Genomic DNA, 17,192 nt, shown 5'->3' with positions numbered 1-17,192 from the left:
TAACTGAGGATGAGATTTGTTAATGATGTTGATAATGATGTAATGTATTGAATATTGTTGTATCGTTGTGCGTGCCGGACCCCAGGAAGAATAGCTTTTCTCAAGTGCAAAAGCTAATGGGGATCCTAAATAAACATAAACATAAACATTACCGGTGACAGATATGACGACTGTGTCGGATGGTTGGATGGCCTTCTCTGGTTGATTTTTAAAGCCCTTAGTCGTAAACCTACCCCTTAGATCACAACACTGTTCAAATGGAATCATGGAACGTATTCTACACGTTCAAATGACTGGTTGTTTCTTAGGGTTCCTCCAGTTTGCTCTGAACTTGGAAAAACAGCTTTTTCCTTTGATGCCTCCACCACCTGTAACGCCCTCCAACTGACTCTGAAGCTGAAGGTTCTTCTTTCTTTTTTGTTTATTTTCTTTCTTGTTTACTCTTATTTGTGCCTATACAGTATGTATGCATCTACTGATAACTGTGTCTTGTTTTGTAAGCTTGTCGTTGCTAAAAATGACGGTAACCTCAGTGTCTTACTAGTTGAAATAAAGGTTTGAAATGAAAAGAGATTTGAATTGGAATGTAACATTTTATATTTCTTCTAATTGTATGGAAAGCTCTTCTTGCTTTGTCTCTGAGATCTTTCACAGCCAAGTTGAAGCCTATACCGTGGAGCTTATGTTGAGGCCAAGGTGTGTGTAGTTTTTGTATGTTGTAATCTAGTGGTGTCCAAATAGCTACATGTGTTTCCCCGATTTTGGGACTGCTTCTGAAGGATCATAGTTTTTTGTTTTCTTTGGATTAACTGTCAGGACCCAGGTCTGACGAGGTTATGCAGGGTGGCCAGGTGCTACTGTGGACCTTCTTTAGTTGGTGACAACAACCAGGGGTGTAAATTTGTTTTGGCAATTTTTTTATTGATGAAAACGCATAATATGGTTTTTACCTATACATTCGGATCAGCAGTTCAGCACCTGCACTGTTGGTGGGTGAGCCTAGTAAAGGATGTCGCATTGCGTTCATCTTCAATGAATGGACCAATGCAATAGTCTACCAAAGCCCCCCCTCTCTCTCTATATATCTCACACACACACACACACACACACACACACACACACACACACACACACACACACACACACACACACACACACACACACACACACACACACACACACACACACACACACACACACACACACACACACACACACACACACACACACACACACACACACACACACACACACACACACACACACACGCACACTTCAGAAACAAACATAGTATAAATGAGAGCATCAATAATACACCTGAGTGATAGTAAACATTTTTTTTTTTTTTTTTTTTTTTTGGCCCCCCCCACCCCCAGTGCTGGGCCCTTGGAATCATCCTAAGCTACCCCCCCCCCAGCTACGCCCCTGACAACAACACTGAGTCATCTGCATACAGGAGACCCTTCGTTTCTGTGCCATCCAGGGTGAGGCCAAGAGCAATGGATTGATCAAATTGACAATCCATTGATCCATTCATCAGTGTATAAATTGAAGAGGATTGGACTAAGACTGCACCCCTGCCTCTCACCCCACGGTCTTGGGAAAAGAAGGCTGTTTGTTTGAAGACTTGAAAAAAGTTTTGAGTATTGCCAAATTGAACTTATGGTCAGTATTTGATCATTTAATCTAAAATGCTGTCGACTCCACCGACATTTCTAGCTTTCAGGGACTGTATGCTTTCCATCAGTTCCTGCTCTGTTATTGGAGGATCTAGAGGGTTTCGGTTGTCTTTAATTACTAATGTTTTCCACTTGGTTTGTATTTTGTTTTGGTCAATGTTCTTTATAATATTGCCGTATAACTCAGTTTCGTATTGCAAATTGATCTTGTTGTGTTTTGTTTAGTGTGTTCGAGTTCTGCCAAAACTGGTTTGACTCTAAAGATTCTTCTATTTCAGAGAGCTGCTTCCTGGTGGGTTGTACTTTCTTTCTTCTTAGTGTGGGTTTGTATTGTTTTAAGGTGCCATAGTAATGAAGGCCTATACTTTAGTCATCTGGGTCTCTATGTTTTTCATTTGATAACTTTCTTAACTTATTGATTTGTTTTTGTTTTTGGTTAGAGGTTTTCAAACTTGATAGCAATATTTATTTTTACACCATCTTTATCATGGGGACACGTTTCATAAGGAAATAAATCAAATTAATATTGGATTTTGGGATTTTCAAATGCCTTTTGGTAGCTCTCTATGCTTTCTTGATTGCCATCTATATAAACATGTGGTGTTTACAGGGGCTCATAGGGGCGACAGTGGCTTAGGAGGTAGAGCAATTTTCTGGTAATCCAGAGGTTCCCGGTTCGATTCCCGCACCTCCCGGGCAGAGTGTCGAAGTGTCCTTGAGCAAGACACTGCAGGTTGGCACCTTGCATGGTTGCCTCCGCCGTCGATGTGTGAGTGAATGGGTAAAACGTAAGGAACATATTGTAAAGCGTTTTGGACAAAAGCGCTATATAAATGCAGCCATTTACCATTTACAATTCATAGTTAGTGCCTGTCAAATAGTGATCTTACTGTGATCTGATAGTGGTGTGTGAGTGGGTTGACTGCGAGAGCTCTGAGAGACATTGGGTCCAGATCTGTTATGGCATTAGTCTACCATACTACTGCCAAGAGCTGAACTAACATGTGTAACAGGCCCAGAGAGTCGCCTTGTAACCTACCGTGTAGAAGCTGGATGTCACTTGTGTTGGTCATTTTGTGATAATTCTGTCTATGGAGGAATTCGGGGAGAGAAAAGCAGGTCCAAAATGACTGTTGTTGTTGTGGAACATGTGGAATTCACCTGATTGGATACATGACTGATGTGTCTAGTGCAATATCTAGTGGCTGAATGTTATCTATTCTATAGCACCTAATAATAATATTAATAATAATAATGATGATAATAATAATAATAATAATAATAATAATAATAATAATAATAATAATAATAATAATAATAATGATAATGATAATGATAATGATAATGATAATGATAATGAATAATAATATAATAATAATAATAATAATAATAATAATAATAATAATAATAATAATAATAATAATAATATAATAATAATAATGATAATGATAATGATAATGATAATGATAATGATAATAATAATAATAATAATAATAATAATAATGATAATGATAATGATAATGATAATGATAATGATAATGATAATGATAATAATAATAATATAATAATAATAATAATAATAATAATAATAATAATAATAATAATAATAATAATAATAATAATATAATAATAATAATAATAATAATAATAATAATAATAATAATGATAATGATAATGATAATGATAATGATAATGATAATGATAATGATAATAATAATAATAATAATAATAATAATAATAATAATAATAATAATAATATAATAATAATAATAATAATAATAATAATAATGATAATGATAATGATAATGATAATAATAATAATGATAATGATAATGATAATGATAATGATAATAATAATAATAATAATGATAATAATAATAATAATAATAATAATAATAATAATAATAATAATAATAATAATAATAATAATAATAATAATAATAATATAATAATAATAATAATAATAATAAATAATAATAATAATAATAATAATAATAATAATAATAATACAGTAACAAGAAGAAGAAATAGAGCCTGTATAGCTGCTGGCTCTGCTTCTGGAAGGAGGGGGGGGGGGGGGGGGGGGTGTGCAGGGGCTCTGGTCTGTCGGAGTTCCAGATGGTCCAGGAGGTCTGGGTGTTGTCCTGGGTCTCCTGGCTGGCAGCCTGGGGCTGGTGGTCTGTTGGAGTTCCAGATGGTCCTGGAGGTCTGGGTGGGGTCCTGGGTCTCCTGACTGGCAGCCTGGGGGCTGGTGGTCTGTCGGAGTTCCAGATGGTCCAGGAGGTCTGGGTTGGGTCCTGGGTCTCCTGGCTGGCAGCCTGGGGGCTGGTGGTCTGTCGGAGTTCCAGATGGTCCAGGAGGGCTGGGTGGGGTCCTGGGTCTCCTGACTGGCAGCCTGGGGGCTGGTGGTCTGTCGGAGTTCCAGATGGTCCAGGAGGTCTGGGTTGGGTCCTGGGTCTCCTGGCTGGCAGCCTGGGGGCTGGTGGTCTGTCGGAGTTCCAGATGGTCCAGGAGGGCTGGGTGGGGTCCTGGGTCTCCTGGCTGGCAGCCTGGGTGCTGGGGGTCTGTTGGAGTTCCAGATGGTCCAGGAGGGCTGGGTGGGGTCTGTGTGGGTCGGTGGCGAGGTGCCTGCTGAAGGCGCCGTCCTTCAGGGTCTTGGCAGGATGTGGACTGCCTCTCTGGACAGGTGCACATGGTCACACAGGCAGTCTAGGTATAGTGTTGGGTGGTGAACCAGGAATCAAATCAAATCAAATGTATTAGTAAGGCCCGACAACACACGTTAATGTCCCCATGGGTCGGACACGTCTACTTTAAACAAGTCAAGAACAAGCATCACAATAAATCAACACAAAAACACCATAAAGTCCAAACAATTTAAAATAAATGCAACACTCCCAGACATACCCCACGCGAAGGTAAGGAAAAACTCACTAAAACCTAGCAATAGGAAAAAATGCACCACAGGCAATGTGGAGGAGAGAAACCTTAGAAGGGCCGTTCAAGGGGGGATCTCCCTTCTTAGATGTCGGTGACAGTAGTGTTGCAATAAAACAGGCGAACAGTTGGTAAAGCATGCACTCATATGTGTAATGAAACACAGATAAGTGCATGCGATAGCAACTGAACAAAACACAGGAACAGTGTTAGAGTTTCAAGTTCAAGTTTCTTTATTGACATAGAAAGTCAAGAAGTCAAGTAAACACAAGTGTAAACAACAGAGAGGCTGTAGAGAGGCTGGTGTTCACCCTGTGAATGGTGTGTGTGGGCGTGGAAGTCTCTTCTCTGCAGGAGATGGAGATGGAGGCGGTTAAGACTCTCCTCTGAGTCAGTCTGCCACTCTCTCCTGTCAGGACCTACTACAGTAAAGTCGTTGGAGCCTGTGGGGTCTGTCTGTCTGTCTCATCATTCACTCTCCTCTGCCCTACACAGTCCCTCTGGTACATTTTCTTTCTTTAACTTTCTCTCTTCTTTCCATGTGTCCTTCCTTCTCTGTGTATCGCTCTCTCAAAAGTGCATCTCTCTCGATTGCTCCTGACAGGCAGATACCAAACTGCATGAATTACACCGTTCTCTATCTACTGATAACTCAAAACGAGGTCAAAACAGCAGGTCAACGAGAAGAAGGCAGTCAGCCACACAGACAGAGAATTAGATTGTCAGTCAGTCAGTCAGTCAGTCAGTCAGTCAGTCAGTCAGTCAGTCAGCCATTCATTCAGTCGGTCGGTCGGTCGGTCGGTCGGTCGGTCGGTCGGTCGGTCGGTCGGTCGGTCGGTCGGTCGGTCAGTCAGTCAGCCAGGCAGACTAAACATATCCATATAATCTCCCTAATAACAACCTAGCTAATACCTCCCCCTCTCTGGAAATGGACACACGCCCCAATTAAAAGACAGACAGGCAGGCAGGCAGGCAGGGAGACAGACACACACACACACACACACACACACACACACACACACACACACACACACACACACACACACACACACACACACACACACACACACACACACACACACACACACACACACACACACACACACACACACACACACACACACACACACACACACACACACACACACACACACACACACACACACACACACACACACACACACACACACACACACACACACACACACACACACACACACACACACACACACACACACACACGTACACACACACACACGGATAAAGCTACAGAGTCAGAATAAAACAATATTACATTTCCCCCATAATCTCTAATAATAACGAGGTTAATATTTCCCCCGGCCCGGTGCTGATGGATGGGGTCAAGCTGATGATGATTCTCCCCTGAGCGCAGGTCAAAGGTCAACGCGGGCCCTGAGCGCCTCACTCCTCGGGGCGTAATGGGAGCTGAGACGTTGGTCGACGTTGGTCCTATAAGTAGCGGGGTGACGCGACAGCTGAACGCAGATGATGAATTAACTGCTCTGATCAATTACAGACGGGACGTTTTGAAGAAACACGCACACCCACACACTTCCCCATGCAGATACACACACACACACACACACACATGTACACACACCCACACACTTCCCTATGCAGATGATGGATCGTACGCCTGAAGTTTCTGACTGTGCGTGTCTCTCTGTCTGCCTTTCTGTCCAACACACACACACACACGTACACACACACACGTACACACACAGCGCCACGTACACTACCATATGCAAATGATTGATCGTGCCCCCCAATTGACGGTGGCATCGTTGCTTTTATTTATTCTCCTATTATAAGCTGCCCGCTGCCCTTTCTTACTCCCCAGCGCCACCTGGATCCAATTGTTTTTTAAACGCGCCGTGATGACAGATCTGAAAATCCAATCAGTCCAACCTAAAAACTCAGAAATCACATTTTACACACACACACACAAAAAAGGCAGAAACACACACACTCTCATTGGCACACACACGCCGCAGACACACGCAGACACACGCAGACACACGCACACACACACACGTACATTTGAATGCTTACGCCCACACACACACACTCAGCATATTTACCTATTGTACTAATGGGGCCGTGTCTCCTTGTCATGGCGTGGTCAGCTGTGCCCGTCTACAGTACTGATTCCTGTCAACACTCATCACAACAACACACTTCTGCAGCGAAACGTGAATATCTTTGGCAACCGGCCTGATGAGAAATTTACATTTAAATACCATATAGACAATCTTGTCAGCTAACTGCGACAGGAAATTGGCTTATTTTATTTTACAGGGACAGAACCAGCTTCCCTATGATTAGCGGAAAGAGGATCGTTGAGACCGTTTTCCCATCAGGTTTGGAGTGCGGGGAGGGATTTATAGACAGGCGGCTCCTTCCACTCGTAAGCCCCTAGACACGGTCTATCATTCTGACCTCAGATCTGTTTTTTTTTTTATTCACTTTTTCTCCCATTTTTCTATTTTTCTCCCATCCCAATTTTCATATCGTCCAATTCAACCCTCCCCTGTCTTCGAACGTTGTTTCTTGCCTCCCACAAGCCGGCTGCAATGTGGACTAAGTCATACATAGCACGAGTCCCCTCCGATACTCGAGGTGACAGCCGTCGCATCTTTTCACCTGCGCGGCTCGATCTTTCAGCGTCGGGGGTCTGGGCTTTGGAGGGGCCCCGCCCCTGTCGCTTCTTGATTCTACTGCGCAGGCGCACCAACCGACCTGTAGGAGTCGCTGTCCACAACGCCCGATCCCCACCCTTCAGTTTCCCTCCCCGTAATACGGCCAATGTGTATTACTGTGGACGACCAGCTAAACTGAAAGCAATGTGGAGAGCGGGGCTCGAACAGGAGGCATCCTGTTCGAGCCTAGTCTCCAGCATTCGTTGCGAGCGCCTTTCCCACTGCGCCACGTAGCCGCCCTGACCTCAGATCTGTTACTGGTGATAGCTGTGTTACTCACCACTGTATCGTCCTATGATAAGGGTGGGTTGGTCTCCTCTGGCAGAGAGGCACAATAAACATTGGTATCTGATTTCCCTCCCCCTCGTATGTATATATCTACTGTTAGGATCTCTGTTTAACAGTACTGTCTATTTGCATATCTTGTATGTCACAAATGTAACAGTACTGTACATCAGTATGTCATGTATGTCATAAATGTCATGATTAGATTCGATTAGATGATTAGATTAGAGTTGTATATCTGTATGTTGTGTATGTCATATAAATGTCACTATGAATTGAAAATGGGGGACCCTGATGTAAACAAGACGAAAGTATTTCTCTGGTCTGCATCCCCTTAACAATTGTATGTATTGAGCCGTACTGTATTGTACCCATTCTGCAATCTGTTAATAAAGTTATCAATCAATCAATCAATCAATCATAAAACTCTTGTTGGAAAGCTACCACCTTACATTGCAATGATGGAACTTTGGACCCTATCTAACCCGCTCAAATGACCTAATATTGCTAATAGTTCATGGCAGCAGTCCATGCCCACGGCCGGGGCGCCTGGCGGCCGCTGGCACACAGGACCTTTAAGGTGCCCTGAGCACGGTCTCAATCTGGAATGTCAGCCTTTTTAATTCCAGCGCTCCAAACTCTTGGAATGATCTTCAACACACACACCGAAAAGATCAATACTCTACTAACCTGTGGACAATTTAAAAAACCTCGATCACAAACCTTCCTGCTTCAATGTGTAACCCTACTTTGCCCTACTTTGTTTTCTTGTTTTATTGCACAATGTCGTTCTATTGGATTGTTATTATATATTACTATTGTATTATGCACATCGTTGCGGGCAAGACCCCCCCGCATTTCATTGTATGCCGTGACCAATAAAACTCTTGACTTGACTTAACTGTTTTAACTTCTTAACGTTCGGGATGCGCGTACACGTCGCAGCACTTTGCTCTCGTCTGTCGGCTCTGGGCTGCGTTTCTCCCGATGATTCAATACATTGGTGGAAAGGTGAATTTGCCGCCTTTCGATCGTCACCTCACTCAACCTATTGTGTGCTCCGGGTCTCGAGTTACAAGACTAAACATCCGGCGAGCGTCATTTGACAAAGCCGTTCTGACGAGTGACCACGTCCTGTTGTGTTCTTCTCTCAGTCTCTGTTCTTCTCTCACTCTGTTCTTCTCTCACTCTGTTCTTCTCTCACTCTGTTTTTCTCTCAGTCTGTTCTTCTCTCAGTCTCTGTTCTTCTCTCAGTCTCTGTTCTTCTCTCAGTCTGTTCTTCTCTCAGTCTCTGTTCTTCTCTCAGTCTGTTCTTCTCTCAGTCTCTGTTCTTCTCTCAGTCTCTGTTCTTATCTCAGTCTGTTCTTCTCTCACTCTGTTCTTCTCTCTTCTCTCTCTCTAGACACTATAGGGAGAGACACTAGGGAGACACTAGAGAGACACTAGCGAGAGACTAGGGAGAGACACTAGAGAGAGACACTAGAGAGAGACACTAGAGAGACACTAGAGAGAGACACTAGAGAGAGACACTAGAGAGAGACACTAGAGAGACACTAGAGAGAGACACTAGAGAGACACTAGGGAGAGACACTAGAGAGACACTAGAGAGAGACACTAGAGAGACACTAGAGAGAGAGACTAGAGAGAGACACTAGAGAGAGACACTAGAGAGAGACACTAGAGAGACACTAGAGAGACACTAGAGAGAGACACTAGAGAGAGACACTAGGGAGAGACACTAGAGAGACACTAGAGAGAGACACTAGAGAGAGACACTAGAGAGACACTAGAGAGAGACACTAGAGAGACACTAGAGAGACACTAGAGAGAGACACTAGAGAGAGACACTAGAGAGACACTAGAGAGAGACACTAGAGAGAGACACTAGAGAGAGACACTAGAGAGACACTAGAGAGACACTAGAGAGAGACACTAGAGAGAGACACTAGAGAGAGACACTAGGGAGAGACACTAGAGAGACACTAGAGAGACACTAGAGAGAGACACTAGGGAGAGAGACTAGAGAGAGACACTAGAGAGAGACACTAGGAGAGACACTAGAGAGAGACACTAGAGAGACACTAGAGAGACACTAGAGAGAGACACTAGAGAGAGACACTAGAGAGAGACACTAGAGAGAAACACTAGAGAGAGACTAGAGAGACACTAGAGAGAGACACTAGAGAGAGACACTAGAGAGAGAGACACTAGAGAGACACTAGAGAGACACTAGAGAGAGACACTAGAGAGACACACTAGGGAGAGACACTAGAGAGAGACACTAGGGAGAGAGACACTAGAGAGAGACACTAGAGAGAGACACTAGAGAGAGACACTAGATAGACACTAGAGAGAGACACTAGAGAGAGACACTAGAGAGACACTAGAGAGAGACACTAGAGAGATACACTAGAGGAGAGACACTAGAGAGACACTAGAGAGAGACACTAGGGAGAGACACTAGAGAGAGACACTAGGGAGAGACACTAGGGAGAGACACTAGAGAGAGACACTAGAGAGAGACACTAGGGAGAGACACTAGAGAGAGACACTAGAGAGAGACACTAGAGAGACACTAGAGAGAGACACTAGAGAGAGACACTATGGAGACACTAGAGAGAGACACTAGAGAGAGACACTAGAGAGAGACACTAGAGAGAGACACTAGAGAGAGACACTAGAGAGACACTAGAGAGAGACACTAGAGAGAGACACTAGAGAGACACTAGAGAGACACTAGAGAGAGACACTAGGGAGAGACACTAGAGAGACACTAGAGAGAGACACTAGAGAGAGACACTAGAGAGAGACACTAGAGAGAGACACTAGAGAGAGACACTAGAGAGAGATACTAGAGAGACACTAGAGAGAGACACTAGAGAGAGACACTAGAGAGAGAGACACTAGAGAGACACTAGAGAGAGACACTAGAGAGAGACACTAGAGAGACACTAGAGAGAGACACTAGAGAGAGACACTAGAGAGAGACACTAGAGAGAGACACTAGAGAGAGACACTAGAGATACTAGAGAGACACTAGGGAGAGACACTAGAGAGAGACACTAGAGAGAGACACTAGAGAGAGACACTAGAGAGACACTAGAGAGACACTAGAGAGAGACACTAGAGAGAGACACTAGAGAGAGACACTAGAGAGACACTAGAGAGAGACACTAGAGAGAGACACTAGAGAGAGACACTAGAGAGAGACACTAGAGAGAGACACTAGAGAGACACTAGAGAGACACTAGAGAGAGAGACACTAGAGAGAGACACTAGAGAGACACTAGAGAGACACTAGAGAGAGACACTAGAGAGACACTAGAGAGAGACACTAGAGAGACACTAGAGAGACACTAGAGAGAGACACTAGAGAGACACTAGAGAGAGACACTAGAGAGAGACACTAGAGAGACACTAGAGAGAGACACTAGAGAGAGACACTAGGGAGAGACACTAGAGAGAGACACTAGAGAGACACTAGAGAGAGACACTAGAGAGACACTAGAGAGAGACACTAGAGAGAGACACTAGAGAGAGACACTAGGGAGAGACACTAGAGAGAGACACTAGAGAGACACTAGAGAGAGACACTAGAGAGACACTAGAGAGACACTAGAGAGAGACACTAGAGAGAGACACTAGAGAGATACACTAGAGAGACACTAGAGAGACACTAGAGAGAGACACTAGAGAGACACTAGAGAGACACTAGAGAGACACTAGAGAGAGACACTAGAGAGAGACACTAGAGAGAGACACTAGAGAGACACTAGAGAGACACTAGAGAGAGACACTAGAGAGACACTAGAGAGACACTAGAGAGACACTAGAGAGAGACACTAGAGAGAGACACTAGAGAGACACTAGAGAGAGACACTAGAGAGAGACTAGAGAGAGACACTAAGAGACACTAGAGAGAGACACTAGAGAGAGACACTAGAGAGACACTAGAGAGAGACACTAGAGAGAGACACTAGAGAGAGACACTAGAGAGACACTAGAGAGAGACACTAGAGAGAGACACTAGAGAGAGAGACACTAGAGAGAGACTAGAGAGAGACTAGAGAGAGACACTAGAGAGAGACACTAGGGAGAGACACTAGAGAGACACTAGAGAGAGACACTAGAGAGACACTAGAGAGACACTAGAGAGAGACACCAGAGAGAGACTAGAGAGAGACACTAGAGAGAGACACTAGAGAGAGACACTAGAGAGAGACACTAGAGAGAGACACCAGAGAGAGACTAGAGAGAGACACTAGAGAGACACTAGAGAGACACTAGAGAGACACTAGAGAGAGACACCAGAGAGAGACACTAGAGAGACACTAGAGAGACACTAGAGAGAGACTAGAGAGAGACACTAGAGAGAGACACTAGAGAGAGACACTAGAGAGACACTAGAGAGACACTAGAGAGAGACACTAGAGAGAGACACTAGAGAGAGACACTAGGGAGAGACACTAGAGAGACACTAGAGATACACTAGAGAGACACTAGAGAGAGACACTAGAGAGACACTAGAGAGAGACACTAGAGAGAGACACTAGAGAGACACTAGAGAGAGACACTAGAGAGAGACACTAGAGAGAGACACTAGAGAGAGACACTAGAGAGAGACACTAGAGAGAGACAATAGAGAGAGACACTAGAGAGAGACACTAGAGAGACACTAGGGAGAGACACTAGAGAGACACTAGAGAGAGACACTAGAGAGAGACACTAGAGAGAGACACTAGAGAGAGACACTAGAGAGAGACACTAGAAAGAGACACTAGGGAGAGACACTAGAGAGAGACACTAGAGAGAGACACTAGAGAGAGACACTAGAGAGAGACACTAGAGATACACTAGAGAGAGACACTAGAGAGAGACACTAGGGAGAGACACTAGGGAGAGACACTAGAGAGAGACACTAGAGAGAGACACTAGGGAGAGACATTAGGGAGAGACACTAGAGAGACACTAGAGAGAGACACTAGAGAGAGACACTAGAGAGAGACACTAGAGAGAGACACTAGAGAGACACTAGAGAGCCACTAGAGAGACACTAGAGAGAGACACTAGAGAGAGACACTAGAGAGAGACACTAGAGAGACACTAGAGAGACACTAGGGAGAGACACTAGAGAGAGACACTAGAGAGAGACACTAGAGAAACACTAGAGAGAGACACTAGAGAGACACTAGAGAGACACTAGAGAGACACTAGAGAGAGACACTAGAGAGAGACACTAGAGAGAGACACTAGAGAGAGACACTAGAGAGAGACACTAGAGAGACACTAGAGAGAGACACTAGAGAGAGACACTAGAGAGAGACACTAGAGAGACACTAGAGAGACACTAGAGAGAGACACTAGAGAGACACTAGAGAGAGACACTAGAGAGAGACACTAGAGAGAGACACTAGAGAGAGACACTAGAGAGAGACACTAGAGAGAGACACTAGGGAGACACTAGAGAGAGACACTAGAGAGACACTAGAGAGACACTAGAGAGAGACACTAGAGAGAGACACTAGAGAGAGACACTAGAGAGAGACACTAGAGAGACACTAGAGAGAGACACTAGAGAGACACTAGAGAGAGACACTAGGGAGAGACACTAGAGAGACACTAGAGAGAGACACTAGAGAGAGACACTAGAGAGAGACACTAGAGAGAGACACTAGAGAGAGACACTAGAGAGAGACACTAGAGAGACACTAGGGAGAGACACTAGAGAGACACTAGAGACACTAGAGAGAGACACTAGGGAGACACTAGAGAGACACTAGAGAGAGACACTAGAGAGACACTAGAGACACTAGAGAGAGACACTAGGGAGACACTAGAGAGACACTAGAGACACTAGAGAGAGACACTAGAGAGAGGGGGAGATACTAGGGATAGACGCAACAGAGGAGGAGACTGGGTTAGAACTGGAGTGCTGGACGTCACAGCCATCCTTTGACGGTTTCCTTCTCAAATAAATGAATGAATTAACGCTCCGAATTACTACTAATTATAATACAAACAGGAGTGCAGTTCCCACTCTAGTTTAAAATAATTAATTAGTGTCAATCGGAAAATCAACCATTTCCCCTCCAGCCTTTACGTTTAGGACGTAGACAGTGTCTTCAGGATGCAGAGGGCATGCGTGTCCCCTAATGTAGCCTTTGGTACACATTTACAACCACATGACTCTGTTTTCAATCTGCACCCCCACATTTCCACCGCTCTCTCCCAAGACTGAAGCACATTAGCAGGTGTCTGATGATGAAGGGACGCTTCTGTTTTCATCAGGGAGGAGAGAGAGAGGGAGAAAAGGAAAATGAACAAAGGATGGTGGAGACTTTTCAGAATGATACAGGTAGATCATTACGTGCTATAATCTGTGTGTGTGTGTGTGTGTGTGCGTGCGTGCGTGTGTGTGTGCGTGCACGTGCGTGTGTGTGCGCGTGCGTGCGTGTGTGTGTGTGTGTGTGTGTATGCGTGTGTGTGGCGTAATTTCTTTTTCATTCTGCCTCTCGATGCAAAGTATTTCCCCGTAAATCCGTTTCCCACTCTGCGACATTCTAATAATGCGACGACTACATTTACATTTTAACTTTCATCCGGAGAGCTTCGTTCCGCGGTGATTGCATCTGTTGCGATGCGGAATCCAAGCGTTACTGTTGCATTGCTTTTTATCTTTGTATTTACACAGGGAGGCTCGACAGCTACATCCTCCTTCATACACTCTACTGTACAACCTCGTTTTCTAGAAAGACTAGCTCTAGTCCTATGCCTTGCTCAAGGGCCCCTAGTGTGTGATTCCTGTGGTCCCGGGACATAATGATCCTAATATTCTATATTCTATTGTGCTATATTTAATTTAGTTTATAATATCCCATATCATTTTATTCTACCTCTTATTTACAGTTGTACAACAGGGCCCCGTTCCCCGTACCTGGTTCAACTAAGTTGATCAAGATGTCATTATCCAGATTCAGTTAACCCGATGTTTGAAGCCGGGATTTTCCTGTTCCTCGAAGGTGGATTCAGTCTCGTTAACTCAAGCCAGACTTGAGACCCAGGATAAGTGCGCGTGCCCGCCTCAGCCGAGAAGGCAGCAAGTGTCGAGAGCAGAGATCCTGATTCTCTAGCGGCATTGATTGATTAATTGATTTAAAACTTTAGTAACATATTGCAGTACGGCTCAATCGCCTCGCCGACAAGTTAAATGCGTTATCTATAGGCTAATTTTAAGTCCCTCATTACCTCAATCAATCAGATTATATTTCTTTAAACTTGCCTGCTGGATTGAATAATCAAATGAGATCTTGCTAGCGAAAATAATTAGTTGAACTGTTATACAGAATAACGATACGGCTCTCTTCCCATTGAATGATGTATGGTCGATTTTTTTCTTATCTCCACTGTGGTCTAACGGGTTCTTCTTTTGACTTTCACGCAGACGACCGGGGTTCGAAACCCGGTCTTTTCCTTCTTTTTGCGATGTAGGAATAATTCAATTTGGTGCACGTTGAGAGCTATATAAAGAATGACATCCTCAATGCATGTAGATTTATAATATTTTAACTTACAACTAGGCTACTTTGGCGTATAATCATTAATATTATATTCCAAAAAATTATATTGGAAACACGGGGATTCGAACACCGGTCACTGGGTTGGCAGGATTGAGCACTACCGCTGCGCCACTGTGCCAGATGGGATAAATTCATTGTTTATACATTAATGAACGAGAGACCCGTGTTTAGAATATTCTTTTTTTGAATGAAGTTTTCTCTCTTTATCCTCATTCATTAATGTGACGTCAACGGCTCATTCAATTTCTCAAATCCGTCAAACAGCGCATCTCATCAGACATCTTAATCCCAGTTACAATTAAAATAACCACATAATGTGTACATCGCACCGAGCGAGCGCCACGGTATATATAACGTGCATTATTTAGGACAAAGTGAATTTAGTATCAGCATTTTGGGTCTATTTTACATTTCAAAAGCCCCCTCTGGAAGAATGGAGCACAAAAACGTAATTCAGAATGGTATAAAGCAGATCCTAGACTGTGGGAATAATTTCAGGAAACGCGCTGTCACTTTCTTTGCGGGGGCGTGGCTGTGCTTCATCCGGCTAACTTGAACTTAAACCCTGCTTTCGACCAGGCTCAAACTTTTGGATCTGTTGTCATGGTGATTTGGACAATCCAGGTACGGGGAGCCGGAAAGTCCGGCTTAAGTCAGACTTAACCGAAAGTTATCCGGCTAACTCAGTTATCCAGGTACGGGGAACGGGGCCCTGGCCTATATTCTATTTCATAATTATATATTACTCTATTGTGCTTAACTTGGTTCATATTTTACTCCACCTCTTTATTGTATTATCTGTTCGCTAATGTCGCACCGAAAACTACCAAATCAAATTCCTTTTATGTGAAAACTACGTGGCAATAAAGACCTTTCTGATTCTGATTCTGATTCCACTGGGCCCATCAACACCTCTAATCATATTTAATTTTTTTCTTTTTATTATGTTTTTGGTAGATTTGTATTTGTTTGTACTACCGGGCAGTCCGGTAGAGAGAGAGAGAGAGAGAGAGAGAGAGAGAGAGAGAGAGAGAGAGAGAGAGAGAGAGAGAGAGAGAGAGAGAGAGAGAGAGAGAGAGAGAGAGAGAGAGAGAGAGGAGGAACGGGAGACAGAGCGGGGGGAAGACATTCGGCAAAGGACGAAAAGGGTGCCCCTCTAATCATCTATTGACCATGAGCAACACGGTCTGATCAGAAAACGTAAATAAAGTGCTAATTGACCGCAGGAAAAAAAGGTCCATGGTGTACATTATGTTATATTATAGCCATAGTGTATTGTATTGGTCCAAAACAAACGCTGTGTTTTTAAGACATAAAGTTAGGGTTAAGATTAGGGTTCGATCCCCAGCAGGGGAACTTTTACATTTTCTGAAAATGTTAACTTTTTGAATGTGTAATATATGTACTTAATATGTACTGTACACCTGTAACATTTCCGATACAATACGTAAATATATTACTTATATATCCATTTTTGTTTTTTAAATATCAGCAATATTGCAATATAAGCAATATAATCTACTGTAACACAGTAAATAAAATGATGAACTTGGAATTGTACAGTTTTTTCAGCTCACCAAAATTATGTTTGAGTTTTCAGTCAAATTGGCTGAGCTCTCTCTTGTGTTCTAGACTAGAGCATCTAACAAGTCTGGAGTATAACAGGTCCGGAACTCAGCAGTTCTGGAACACAACATAACTTCTACAGAGTGTTGGAGTACTCTACAGCAGAATAGAGATCAAAGGTCTGGACTCTAGGAAGATAATTATATTCTACAGAATAGTAATTGAAGGTCTGGACACTGGGAGGTTAAACTCTACAGCAGTGGTCCCCAAACTACGGCCCGCGGGACGGATCCGGCCCGCCTCCACATTTGGCCCAGCCCCCTGAACAATACCAGAGACGCATTATGATTTATTTTTCAGTCTGGCGACGCAAATCCTAGACTCGCCCCTGTCAAATAGAACGGAATAATGGCGAAAAGGTTAGGTAA

At 43.5% G+C, this 17,192-nt stretch overlaps 1 protein-coding gene across 1 annotated transcript in view; it reads right to left on the bottom strand.

Moving 5' to 3' along the window:
• Positions 1-3,689: 3,689 nt before the first annotated feature.
• LOC311248428 (A-kinase anchor protein 6-like) overlaps positions 3,690-17,192 on the bottom strand; it is a gene marked incomplete at both ends in the record, with an annotated part of 40,952 nt that continues 27,449 nt past the window's right edge. Inside the window, one exon of the mRNA XM_084339306.1 lies at positions 3,690-4,357. Within this exon, the coding sequence (XP_084195432.1) occupies positions 3,690-4,357 (668 nt within the window). The remainder of the gene's footprint in view (positions 4,358-17,192) is intronic.

This window comes from Notolepis coatsorum (assembly GCF_963971535.1).
Source record: "Notolepis coatsorum genome assembly, contig: SCAFFOLD_686, whole genome shotgun sequence".
NCBI lineage: Eukaryota > Metazoa > Chordata > Actinopteri > Aulopiformes > Paralepididae > Notolepis > Notolepis coatsorum.
Note: the sequence above shows the minus strand (reverse complement) of the source record. Positions and strands in the feature narration are given on the sequence as shown.